The sequence below is a fragment of the Vitis vinifera genome, chromosome 4 (assembly GCF_030704535.1).
Source record: "Vitis vinifera cultivar Pinot Noir 40024 chromosome 4, ASM3070453v1".
Taxonomy (NCBI): domain Eukaryota; kingdom Viridiplantae; phylum Streptophyta; class Magnoliopsida; order Vitales; family Vitaceae; genus Vitis; species Vitis vinifera.
Window position 1 is genome coordinate 20,171,745 of NC_081808.1, and position 14,372 is coordinate 20,186,116.

Genomic DNA, 14,372 nt, shown 5'->3' on the forward strand with positions numbered 1-14,372 from the left:
TAGAAATTGGAACCTTTCATGGAAACCTTATTATAGTAGCAGCGTACATGCACGTTCTGAAATTTAAAAGTAGCAAAGTAAAGGGAACATAGATAAAACGTGAACAATGAAGTAGCCATGTTGAATGATTGCCCTGTTGAATGTTGGTCATCCACGCTTAGTCATGGAAACCGTGACATTTACGAATTCAGTCTTCTCTCTGGACATGCGATCAGCAACAATCTTTTTGTACCTGCAGAACACTTCCTCTATTATTCCATCACCGAAGTGGCTTACAAGCAATGGCTCTGCAACTGCTCTCATCAACTTGGCCACGTTGTATCCACCATCTTTATGAGCATCTGATGGGCAGAATTCACCGTGGTACGCATTCCAGTTCACTTCAGAAACCTCCAGCCGATTTATGGTGAAGGATCCTTCCTTTTCAACCTCACATTTTACTTCAGCTGGGGAAGGTGTATATTGAGGAATATTGAAGGAATCCATCTTCTCCTCATCTATGAGCCCCTGCATTTAAAAATGGTTAATTAATTTACATGCAATTTCATATATAGTTACCACACAGGTGCTGTTGCTGAATGATTTGATCTATACAAATTGGCAACATTAAGGGATGAAAGAATTAAAAGCGTACCTCTGAAACCATATCATTGAGAGCCACAGCTAAGAGCTCCCAGATATAGCAACATTCTTTGCTAGAGGGATCTTCACTTCTTCTTCCTAAAAATGTTAAAACCATAGTCCCTCCTCCTAGTAGTTCCTCCGACCGACACCTGAGAAACATGGAGAAATCGCTTTGGAATTGCTCATAGTATGCTTTAAGCACGCTTGGTGGGCTCGAACTGGCCATGTAAATATTCCCTTTGTTCTCCAGCCCTCGAGGAACCTGATGAACAATTGAAGTTTCTAACTCACTTGCTTTCTTTTTGGTTACTAATAAATCATCATAAACCAGTATTTTTAATTAAAAGCAAAGAGTCACCTGAGACAACCATTGGAGACTATAAGAAGAATGGACAAAATGGAGACTTTTGCTGGGGAAGAGCCTGCCGTAGAAAGAGCCTGGAACTCCGGTTACAAAACATGATTCAGCGCCTGCTCCCATTGTTTTCTGAAGATCTTTTTGGAACTTGGGCAAGGATTTGAAAATGGTGTTGAAATCATTTCCCGGCAGATCATTCAAAAACACTTGAATTTCGGGCAATTGACGCCCCATTTTCTTCCCCACCTTGTCCACTGTAGTGACAACTTCCAAGACTGCAAAAAAAGTGTTGGGTCCAGAAGAACAGCCCAAGTCTGCGATGCATAGGCTGGCCGGGAAGTTGTTGCAGTAGAGATTTGTTATGGCGTCCTCGATTATAGGCTTTGTCAAGGATATTACTTTTTTCTGCACCATTAAAGTGGGGAACTTGTCATAATTGAAAACTTTTCATAAAAACGGCAGTATATTGTACCTGCATGATAAAAACACAAAACCTGGAAGTGGATGGGTGCTACAGATCAATCAGCATGTCTTGACTATTCATTCTTTAATTTAAGAAAAGGAAACAGTTCGTATATATAATATATGCATGTCAGCTGATGCTTAAATATTGAAGAAAATCAAGTTTAGCAAGAGACACACCTGAACTAATGAGTTTTTTGCGTAACTGGTGTCCCCATTTCCTCCCTTCATGCAAAGCACTTGAGCTACTTCCATCTCTTTCGTCCTACCTCTTCGCTGATTGCTTCCTCTCAGTTGGAATGTGGATTATGTTGAAGGAGATGCTCCCCATTTATAGAACTTGGGCCACATCGTCGTGGAATGAATTATTTCATCTTCTAGGGGCTCTGCTTCCACCGAACCCCAGTGACTCCTGGAATTGGTGGACTAATTATTGTACTGATCCCACGTGGTCGGCAGTCCTGAGGCCTGACATCCACCAGAAGATAGTACGCCACGTGGCATACTGTCCATCAATGACTCGTTTATCTCCGTTCATCTCCGCGTGGGCCTAGGCTACCTATTCAAGTAATTAGGTCGGCAGCACTTTTGGAAACGGTTACCGGTTCTCAATTATTTTTTGAAACAAAAAATAGAAGTACTTCAAAGGAATGTGACATTTTATGTTTCACGTGATCGATGTAATTCATTTATTTGCTTTTCCTAGAAACATGAAGCGATTGACAGATTCCAAAAATAATGGTGGTCATGAAACACGATGATGAATGTAGGACAAGGTGGAGGTGGGTGCACAGGTTGGCCGCTGCCACCTTAGAACAAATTGGTATTAGTTATCACCCACAAAATATCGGAGGTAGCCCTGCAGACGTTTGTTAGCTGACGTTTCCATGCATGACAGCCTCATGTTATTCTTCAATCTAGTGACAGGTTTCGTCTCCTCTGATCTTCTTTTTCAAAATAATCTGAGCCACACAAACCGATGTCTGGAATACAGTGAACTTTATAAAAAAAGAAAAAAAATGTATTTATAATATATTTCATGTCTTTAAAAAATATTATTTCTAAAATTTGAGATAGTAAAAATTTAATATATTATTTTTTTTATATAGATTTTAAAATTTATTACTAAGATAAATCTCAAAGAACTCCTATCTTTTACGTGGTCTATATTTTAAAATATAAAACAATAAATAACCTAGTACAACAAATGAAATATGAAAAATAAGAGTTCTAATATGATTTAATTTTTCAATATAATCATCAAATAAATAAAAAAATTAAAAGATTATCTTAGAAGGTAAAATCAAAACAAAGATGAAAAGATAATAATTTCAAGAATATATGTATTAATTAAACTTAACAAATAAAAAATATAACATATAAAACTATAAAAATTATTTGATTTTCATATAAAAGATCAAGTCAAAACAAATAATAATTCTTATAAAAATAAAATTATTAGATGAGACTATTGTCTAAGAAAATAATGTTCTTGAAAGGACCTACAAAGAAAAGAGTTAGAACTTAGGTTTAATTATTATTATTATTAATAATAAATAAATGAATATGGAAAAACAAAAGTTTTTGTATGATTTAATTTTTCTATATTATTATTAAATAAATAAATAAATTTAAAAATTATCCAAAAAGCAAAATAAAATAAGAATAATTTCAAGAATATATATATATATGAGAATTCTTGCAAAAATTAAAATTAATACTAAAAATTATGATGAGAACTTTTAACATAATAAAGTTCTTGAGAAGATCAATGGAGAGAACAGTTATAATTTACGGTTTCATAAAAAAAAGTTATAGATAATATCTATAGTTTAATTAGTTATATATTGATAATTTATATGCTCATATAATATTTTATTTTTGTAAAGTTAAAATTTTCGCTTACATGACTGTATGATTTTATAAAATTTCTTTTTATTTAATAAAAGATTATAAATTAATGTGATTTCAAGTGATAAGTCCTCTTATATTAAATAAAATTATTATAGCCTCTTTGTATTAAAAAGCTAAGGTTGTATTTGGTTTCCAACAAGTATTAATGAAAACAAAAATTAAATGCTAAAAAAATGATTTTTTTGTTTATTTGATTGTTCTATGGAAAATATAAAAGAAAATCAATTATTGTTAAGATTAATTAGAAATTTATATATTTTCAAATTATTTAATCTTTATATCGAAAAAAATAAAATAAGTGAAATGGGTTTGAAATAACATATAAAAATAATTTTTTAATTTTAAATTTATTTTTATTAAAAAATATGAGAATTTATCGGATTATGGGAACTTGTGGATGATCACCCATATTGATGTCTTTTTATGACTCCCTATAAAAGGGAGATACCTCTAAGGAAAATTCATTTTATTCTTTTCCCACATTCTAATTTCTCTTTCTTGTTTTCTTTTTTCACTTTATAATTTTACAACACGTAGAAAGATTTTTCTCTATTCAGAGAAACAGAAAAACGTTCTCCTTTTCAAAAAAATAGAAAGATTCTTCTTTCTTCTTTCTCACAAAAAGGTATGTAATAAACTTATATTATGATTTTCAATTTTGTTAACCTTTGATCTCTATTTTCATTTATTTTATTTGAATACATAAATATGTATAATCCCTATAACCAGAAGTTATGCGGTAAATTATAAATTATGGGGTAAATTCATAACCAGAAGTTATGAAAAATGTGTGCAATTCCTATAACCAGAAGTTATGGGGAAAAATTACAGAATTATAGATATATGACCAGAAGTTATGTATATGATCCCTAATTATTTATTTGTAATTATTCGATATAACTGGATGTTATACCAAACAATATTATATAGCTAGAAGTTATAAAATAAATAAATAAATAAATGTTCATAGCCTGAAGCTATGTACAAATTTACATAAAATAATTCATAACTTGAAGCTATATATTACTTTGCACATTTTTGTTATGATAAAATAATCATAGCCCGAAACTATGAAAGAAAATATATATATATTAAATTTTTATTTTTATTTCATATTTATACATTTTTCCCATATTTATAATTGATAGATTTTAGGTCATTATATTTTTAGATATTGTTTACTTGAAATATTGTTAAAGCATTTTATTAATAGTTTATTATAATAATTGAAATATTTCTCTGATTAATATTATATATAGTTTTTAGATAATGTCAAACTTGTAAAGCTTGAATTTGTTGCCCTCGATATTTCGGGCAAGAACTACTTATCTTGGGTTCTGGATGCTCAAATTCATCTAGATGCGATGAATCTTGGAAATACCATTAAAGAAGGAAATGACGCATCTTTGCAGGATCGCACCAGAGCTTTGATATTCCTTTGCCGTCACATTGATGAAGGATTAAAAGGTGAATACCTTATGGTTAAAGATCCTTTCATCCTTTGGAATAATCTAAGGGAACGATATGACCACCAAAAGACCGTAATTCTTCCAAAGGCACGCTATGATTGGATGCACTTGAGATTACAAGATTTCAAGTTTGTTAGTGACTACAACTTGGCCTTATTCAAAATTAGCTCACAATTAAAATTGTGTGGAGAAAAGGTCATTGAAGAAGATATGCTTGAAAAAATATTCAAAACTTTTCATGCCTCGAATGTGCTCCTGCAACAGTAATATCAAGAGCGTTGTTTCACTAAATATTCAGAATTGATCTCATGTCTTCTTGCGGCTGAACAAAATAATGAGCTATTATTGAAAACCCATCAATCTCGTCCTATTGGGTCTATGTCATTGCTTGAAGCCAATGCCACATGTATTCAAACCCTTGGACAGGAACAAAGACGTGGATATGGACGAGGTTGAGGACGTGGTAAACACAATTCTTCTCATCGTAGTGGTTCTCAAAGTAAAAAAGAACAACTCAAATCACCAAAAGTGGAATAATTCAGAGACACAACCTGAAAAGGGGATAGAACCACAAAGTAAACATGCTCGTGAGAATAACTGTCATAGATGTGGCATGAAAGGACATTGGTCACGTACTTGTCATACTCCAAAACATTTTGTTGACCTTTATCAAGCCTCAATAAAAGTAAAAGGAAAGGAAGTTGAAATGTACTTCATTGATAGTGATGGCCCGGTAGATCCAACCCATTTAGATGTTTCAGATTTCTTTGAGAATCCTAATGGGAAAATTGACCATCTAATTGGTGATGGAAATGTTTGTTATAATTAAATGTTACGTTCTTATTTAGTTCCTTGCAAATAGGTTTATTTTGTTATCATCTTTAAATACATTGTTTATTATTCATCTTTTATAGTCTATTTCACATTTTATTATTTCTTATTTAAATTATTCTCTTTATTTATTCTTGAAGATACATGGATCTTTCTCACACTTTGGTACATCATACGACATCCAATGTAAATGCATGTCTTACAGATTGTGCCACAACACACACAATCCTTCGTGATAAAAAATATTTTTCCAACATATCATTGGTTAAGTCTAATGTTAATACAATATTAGGTCTTGTAGACTTGATTCAAGGCTTCGGAAGAGCAACTATTATTTCACCTAGAGGAACTAAAATCCACATTAATGATGCCCTTTATTATACTAAATCCAAGCGAAATCTTCTTAGTTTCAAGGATATTCGCCGAAATGGATATCACATTGAAACTATGAATGATGATAGTAATGAATACCTTCTTATTACTTCAATTATTTCTGGGGAAAAACACCTCTTGAAAAAAGCTTCCTTCTTATTCTTGTGGGTTATATCAAACAATCATTAGACCCATTGAGTCATATGCTATCATGAACTAAAAGTTCTGTGACTTAAAAACTTCTTGGTCATCCAGGATTATCCATGATGTGTCGTATCATCAACAATTCTTTAGGGCATCCCTTGAAGAACCAGAATATTATGATGCCCAATGATTACAATTGCGTTGCTTGCTCACAAGGTAAATTAATTATTAAACCATCATTTACGAAGGTTGAATATGAATCACCAGCCTTTCTAGAACGCATTCAAGGTGATATTTGTGGACTTATTCATCCACCTAGTGGACTTTTTCATCATTTTATGGTTTTAATTGATGCATCAACTCGTTGGTCTCATGTTTGTTTTCTTTCAACTAGAAATATTGCCTTCACCATATTACTTGCTCAAATAATTTGACTCAAGGCACAATTCCTTGATAATCCTATTAAGAGGTACAATTCCCTGATAATCCTATTAAGAGAATTTGTCTTGATAATGTTGGTGAATTTTTCTCTCAAACATTTCTTGATTATTGTATGTCGGTTGGTATTGATGTTGAATATCCTGTTGCTTATACCCATACTCAGAATGGATTAGCTGAATCTTAATTAAGAGTTTGCAACTGATTGCAAGACCATTACTCTTAAGAACAAAATTACTCTTGTCTGCTTGGGGGCATGATATTCTTCATGCTGTCACTTTAATTCGAATTCACCCTACAGCTAATCACGATTGCTCACCTTTACAACTTGCTTTAGGCTCCCAACCAAATGTTTCACATTTTCATATTTTTGGTTGTGATGTCTATGTTCCCATAGCTCCACCTCAACGTTCCAAGTTAGGACCTCAACGTCGAATTGGTATATATGTTGGTTTTAATTCTCCCTCCATTATCTGTTATCTTGAACCAGCCACAGGTGATGTTTTTACTGCCCACTTTGCAGATTGTCATTTTGATGAAAATGTTTTCACGCCATTAGGGGGAGACAAGTCAAAAGAATGGCGAGACATTACATGGTATGTGCCCTCCTTGTCTCATCTTGATCCTTGCACAAGACAATGTGAGTTAAAAATTCAAAGGATTGTTCATTTGCAAGGACTTGCAAATCAATTACTTGAGGCTTTCACAGATATTAAGAAAATAATAAAGTCACATGTGCCAGTTGTGAACGCCCCAACACATATTGATGTCCCTGAAGGACAAATGGAGAATGCCATAGCAAATGAATCTAAGACATGCCTGAAGCATGGTAGACCTATTGGCTCAAAGGATTTAATTCCTAGAAAAAGAAAAGGAACAACATATGAAAAACTTAGTACTCCTGAAGAGTTCACTAATATGAAAGGGTCAAATGATGAAACCCAATCTGACAAACAGTTAGCTCCTGAAGAGGTACAAATTGATCAAATACCGGTATCTAGAATTGAAGAGATCTCAATGAGTCACACGAGAGAAACAAAGGACTGTAGCAATATTATCATATATAATATATTCGCATTCCAAGTGGCTATGGACATCATGAGAAATGATGAATATCAAGAACCACAAGTTGTGAATGAATGTCGAAAAATGAATGATTGGCCAAAACGGAAAGAAGCAATCCAAACAGAGCTAAACTCGTTAACAAAACGAGAGGTATTTGGACTTGTAGTTCAAACACCTGGAAACATAAAGCCTATTGGATATAAATGGGTCTTTGTGAAAAAACGAAATGAGAATGATGAAATCATAAGATATAAAGTACAACTTGTTGCTCAAGGTTTTTCTCAAAGACCTGGTATAGACTATGAGGAAACTAATTCTCCTATAATGGATGCAATCACACTTCGATACTTGATAAATTTAATAGTCTCTGAAGGACTAGATATGCATCTTATGGATGTTGTTACAACCTATTTATATGGGTCTATAGATATTGACATATATATGAAAATCCTTAAAGGATTCAAATTGCCTAAAGCAACTAATCCAAAACCTCGAAACATGTACTCAATCAGACTACAAAGATCTTTGTACGGATTAAAGCAATCCAGACGTATGTGGTATAATTGTTTGAGTGAGTATTTGTTAAAAGAATGATATGTGAATAATTCAATTTGCCCATGTGTTTTTATCAAGAAATCAAAATTTGGGCTTACAATAATTGCAGTGTATGTGGATGATTTAAACCTTATAGGAACTCTTGAAGAGCTCACAAAAGCAGCCAATTATTTAAAGAAGGAATTTGAAATGAAAGACTTGGGGAAAACAAGATATTGCCTCGGCCTGCAAATCGAGCATTGTTCAAATGGCATATTAGTCTATCAATCGAAATATACAGAGAAAGTATTAAAACGATTTTATATGGACAAATCACATTCAATCAATTCCCCTATGGTTGTTCATTTACTTGAAGTGAACAAAAGACCCATTTCGTCTTAAAGAAGAAAATGAAGAATTGCTTGGTCCAGAAGTACCATATCTCAGTGCAATCAGTGCACTAATGTATCTTGCAAATTGTACTAGACCAGACATAACATTTTCTATCAACTTACTAGCAAGATACAATTCTGCCCCAACTAAAAGGCATTGGAATGTGATTAAACATATATTACGATACCTTCGTGGAACAAGTGACATGAGTTTATATTATTCAAAAGAATCAAAATCACAATTGATTGGGTATGCAGATGTAGGGTATCTTTCATATCTTCATAAAGCTTGATCTCAAATGGGATATGTCTTTACTTATGGTGGGACGTTAATATCTTGGAGATCAGTCAAGCAAACACTGGTAGCCACATCTTCAAATCATTTAGAAATTCTTGCAATTCATGAAGCAAGTCGTGAATGCGTATGACTAAGGTCAATGATCCAACATATACAAGAAACATGTGGACTACTTTCCATCAGAGGCAATGCATCTATGTTACATGAAGATAATGCTGCTTGTATTGCACAAATTAAAGGAGGATTCATAAAAGGTGACAGAACTAAGCATATCTCCCCTAAATTATTCTATACTCATAAGCTCCAAAAGAAAAATGAGATTGATGTTCAACAAATTTGATTATGCAATAATCTAGCAGATCTATTCACAAAGGCGTTACTTTCGACCACATTGAAAAAGTTAAGGTATGACATTGGAATGCAAAGACTAAGAGATCTACCATTTAAAATGTTGAAGAAATCATAATCATGTTTACATGAGAGGAAGAATGCTAATATGGATATATTGCACTATTTTTTCCTTCGTCCAAGTTTTGTCCCATTGGGTTTTACTGACAAGGTTTTTAATGAGGCAGTTACCATATTCTTATGATCATCCAAGGGGGAGTGTTAGGAAATATGAAAATTTATCGGATTATGGGAACTTGTGGATTATCATCTATATTGATGTATATCTCTTTGTGATTCCTTGTAAAAGGGAGATACCTCTAATGAAAATCCATTCTATTTTCTTCCTACATTCTAATTTTTCTTTCTTGTTTTCTTCTTTCACTTTATAATTTTACAACAATTTTTTATTTTCTTTACTTTTTCTTTTAATCCACTAAAAACTCTCTATTTTCTTTCTTTCACATTTCCCACAAAATTTTCGGTAACTAAACATAGCCTAAGAAAATCATTCATATTATTTTTAAATATTTTTATTATGCTACATGTTGTTGCAATTCTACTTTTTAAATAAAAATTATTTTTGAAAGTGTTTATAAGGTTTAGAGTAGAAAATAATTATTTAACTTACAAATATATTTGACAATTATTTATTTATTTATTGAAAATAGCTTTTTGAGAAATATTTGTTCTCAAAATTGTGTGATGTTTTAAAACAAATTTAAAGTGTTTATGAATTGATTAGAAAAATAATTGAAAATATGGAGAAGATTTTGAAAAACAAAGAATAAAGTGAGAAAATTAATAATTTTTATATTTAGAATAAGAACCTTCTTTATTGGAACTCTTGGCATTCTCCAAATTATTAATTTGGGAGGTCTCTCCACTCTATTTCATCCAAATTACCAACCCATTCACTCATTTAGAGTTTTTTCTTATGTTAAATTCAACGTCATGTATAAATACTTGTATTTGAATTGTCCGAGTATCATATATGGCAACCTTTTTTCTTTCAACTACTATAAAATTAATTTAACTTTTTATGAATATGCTTAAAATATTGGCTTGAACACAAAACAGTGATATCTAAGGCAAAGCACAGAGCAGAGGAAGCCATAACCAATCTCTATTGTAGCATCTTGCCACAATGCTTAGGCATAGCTGAGTTGGGTTGTTCTTCTGGACCCAATGCTCTTTTTGTCGTCCAAGAACTTGTGATCACAACCTACAAAGTCTATCAGAAACTAGGTCGTCAGTAGCCGGAAATTCAAGTGTTCCTCAATGATCTTCCAGGAAATGATTTCAACACTCATTAAAACCGTCACAAAATTTCAACAAAATTTGTCACAAGAGATGGGCAATGGTGTTAGACCATGCTTTTCCATGGGACTTCTGGGTTCTTTCTATTACAAACATTTCCTTAGCCGAAGTCTACATTTTGCCCATTCTTCTTACAGCCTGCATTGGCTGTCTCAGGTGACCAAGTATTTGTCCTTTTACAGCTACAATAATATATTGACAAAGAAGGAACCATGAAATTTATTTGGAGTACAATTGTTTATTAGGTTCCTCCAGGTTTAGAGGACAATAAAGGTAATATTTTCATGTCAAGTTCAAGCCCACCAAGCGCACTTAAGGCTTACTATGCACAGTTCCAATAGGATTTTTCGGTGTTCCTCAAGCATCGCTCAGAGGAAATAGTTGGAGGGCGTATGGTCGTCACAATCATATGGGGAGAAGAAGTGAAGAGCCTACCAGTAAAGAGTGTTGTTACAATTGGGAGCTTTCGGCTTTGGCTCTCAGGGATATGGTCTCAGAGGTATACATTACCGTATTTAAGCTCCTTCATGTTGTTTCAGTCCAATGCTGCCAATTTGTACTTCATCATTAAGGAATAAGGAATAACTCTTCTTGTGGTAACAAAGAAATTGCTTATAAACAATGCAGGGGCTCATAGAAGAAGAAAAATTGGATTCCTTCAACATTCCTCAATGTACGCCATCTCCTACGTACTGGAATGAAGCTTGAGATTGAAGAGGAAGGATCATTTGTCATAGACCGGCTAGAAGTTTTTGAAGTGGACTGGGATTATTACGAGAGTGGTGGTCCTTGTAATGCTGCAAAGGGTATTAGAGCGGTGGCAAAATGAATGTTTGCTGCTCACTTTGGGAGTGGAATCATAGAAGAGGTGTTCCGCAGACACACGGAGAGATTGTTGTTAATCGCAATTCCAAATAGAAGCCTCAGTATGTCAATTTGGTTGTTTCCATGACTGTAAGTGGATGATCAAAGTGAACGTTGTCTTTAATTATCATCAATTTTAATGTTGCCTTAAATTTCAATAAGTAGAAAGATTCATATAAGATTGGGTATTTAGATGATGATGATCAATTGTCGAACGCATTGAATAAATGTTTGAGTAAATAGAACTTTTATTCTGTTGAAGAAAATACTAAATATCTTCATGATACTTTTATTGCATGCTTGGATGATATAAATGAATTTAAAATTCAGAGTACATTTATTGTATCCCTTAATTTGAATGCTTAAGTCCTCAACTATGTACTTCAAAGAATAAGGAAGAGAAAAAGAGAGTATCATAATTTTATGGAGTAATGACGCCAAGGGTATTTGCTTTTCTCATTTGATTTGTCATTGTCTATTTAAAATACATTTGTTTCTATGATTTAGGGGATTGATCATGGTTTGGTTAAATCATCAACACAACAATGGGATTGCAACACTAGAATGGGCTCCATGCCTTAATCCCTATGCTGACTGTGTGAGGGTGCCTTACTCCATATGTTGACGATGCGAGGACGTTTTTCTTTTTTAATGCTTCTACCTAGAAATAACAATAATATAACCATATTCTACATTATAATAATTGTTGTCTCAATGTGATATATATCTTTGTGTATCGTTTTAAAACTAACCATTTTTTTATATTTCAGACAGACATGAAATTCTAATTATATGGTAATTGAGCATGTTAAAAATTTAGAGTGTAGTTATTTATAAAAATTGATCTACCTATAAATAAATAAAGGAGTGAATAAAAAAAATAAAAAATAAAATTGATCATCTCCACGTTTTTCTTTTTTAAATTTTCATTACCTACAAATGGGAATTAAAAAAATACAAAAAGTTCCTTGAGATTTTTAAAATTTGGTTGAATATAGGATTCCCATTAGGATGCTGACAAACCAACATATGCTAAAGACAACTACACTTTCATCGTCTAGATTTAATAATATGTTTGACAACAAAACATCTTGTCACAAAGGGGGAATCTACACAAATTGGATGGATACTTGATCATGGAAAGCTTATTTTAGTGAGGCTTACACGCACGTTCTGAAATATAAGAGTAATAAAATAAGCAAGGCAACAGTAGATAAACGTGACCAATGAAGCAGCCGCCATGTTGACTGTTGGATGAAGCAGCTTGCCCTGTTGAGTGTTGGTCATCCACGCTTAGTCATGGAAACCGTGACATTTACGAATTCAGTCTTCTCTCTGGTCATGCGATCAGCAACAATCTTTTTGTACCTGCTGAACACTTCCTCTATTATTCCATCACCGAAGTGGCTTACAAGCAATGGCTCTGCAACTGCTCTCATCAACTTGGCCACGTTGTATCCACCATCTTTATGAGCATCTGATGGGCAGAATTCACCGTGGTACGCATTCCAGTTCACTTCAGAAACCTCCAGCCGATTTATGGTGAAGGATCCTTCCTTTTCAACCTCACATTTTACTTCAGCTGGGGAAGGTGTATATTGAGGAATATTGAAGGAATCCATCTTCTCCTCATCTATGAGCCCCTGCATTTAAAAATGGTTAATTAATTTACATGCAATTTCATATATAGTTACCACACAGGTGCTGTTGCTGAATGATTTGATCTATACAAATTGGCAACATTAAGGGATGAAAGAATTAAAACTGTACCTCTGAAACCATATCATTGAGAGCCACAGCTAAGAGCTCCCAGATATAGCAACATTCTTTGCTAGAGGGATCTTCACTTCTTCTTCCTAAAAATGTTAAAACCATAGTCCCTCCTCCTAGTAGTTCCTCCGACCGACACCTGAGAAACATGGAGAAATCGCTTTGGAATTGCTCATAGTATGCTTTAAGCACGCTTGGTGGGCTCGAACTGGCCATGTAAATATTCCCTTTGTTCTCCAGCCCTCGAGGAACCTGACGAACAATTGAAGTTTCTAACTCACTTGCTTTCTTTTTGGTTACTAATAAATCATCATAAACCAGTATTTTTAATTAAAAGCAAAGAGTCACCTGAGACAACCATTGGAGACTGTAAGAAGAATGGACAAAATGAAGACTTTTGCTGGGGAAGAGCCTGCAGTAGAAAGAGCCTGGAACTCCGGTTACAAAACATGATTCAGCGCCTGCTCCCATTGTTTTCTGAAGATCTTTCTGGAACTTGGGCAAGGATTTGAAAATGGTGTTGAAATCATTTCCCGGCAGATCATTCAAAAACACTTGAATTTCGGGCAATTGACGCCCCATTTTCTTCCCCACCTTGTCCACTGTAGTGACAACTTCCAAGACTGCAAAAAAAGTGTTGGGTCCAGAAGAACAGCCCAAGTCTGCGATGCATAGGCTGGCCGGGAAGTTGTTGCAGTAGAGATTTGTTATGGCGTCCTCGATTATAGGCTTTGTCAAGGATATTACTTTTTTCTGCACCATTAAAGTGGAACTTGTCATAATTGAAAACTTTTCAGAAAAACGGCAGTATATTGTACCTGCGTGATAAAAACACAAAATCTGGAAGTGCATGGGTGCTACAGATCAATCAGCATGTCTTGACTATTCATTCTTTAATTTAAGAAAAGGAAACAGTGCATATATATAATATATACATGTCAGCTGATGCTTAAATATCGAAGAAGAATTAAATTTAGCAAGAGACACACCTGAACTAATGAGTTTTCTGCGTAACTGGTGTCCCCATTTCCTCCCTTCATGCAAAGCACTTGAGCTACTTCCATCTCTTTCTTCCTGCCTCTTCGCTGATTGCTTCCTCTCAGTTGGAATGTGGATTATGTTGAAGGAGA

At 33.7% G+C, this 14,372-nt stretch overlaps 2 protein-coding genes and 1 pseudogene across 2 annotated transcripts; 1 reads left to right on the top strand and 2 right to left on the bottom strand.

Moving 5' to 3' along the window:
* On the bottom strand, window positions 1-1,764 carry LOC100242722 (S-adenosyl-L-methionine:benzoic acid/salicylic acid carboxyl methyltransferase 3). The gene is made up of 4 exons (XM_002263087.4): window positions 1,625-1,764; window positions 983-1,387; window positions 635-886; window positions 1-507 (listed from the first exon to the last, which is right to left on the bottom strand). The coding sequence occupies exons 1-4, from the start codon at window positions 1,697-1,699 to the stop codon at window positions 148-150; spliced, it is 1,092 nt and encodes a 363-aa protein (XP_002263123.2). The 5' UTR covers window positions 1,700-1,764; the 3' UTR covers window positions 1-147.
* Window positions 1,765-4,722: 2,958 nt separating this feature from the next.
* LOC100247865 (S-adenosyl-L-methionine:benzoic acid/salicylic acid carboxyl methyltransferase 2-like) lies at window positions 4,723-11,574 on the top strand (annotated as a pseudogene).
* An 881-nt stretch (window positions 11,575-12,455) lies between these two features.
* Window positions 12,456-14,372, bottom strand: LOC100242811 (S-adenosyl-L-methionine:benzoic acid/salicylic acid carboxyl methyltransferase 3). The gene is made up of 4 exons (XM_002262982.4): window positions 14,232-14,372; window positions 13,591-13,995; window positions 13,243-13,494; window positions 12,456-13,115 (listed from the first exon to the last, which is right to left on the bottom strand). The coding sequence occupies exons 1-4, from the start codon at window positions 14,304-14,306 to the stop codon at window positions 12,756-12,758; spliced, it is 1,092 nt and encodes a 363-aa protein (XP_002263018.1). The 5' UTR covers window positions 14,307-14,372; the 3' UTR covers window positions 12,456-12,755.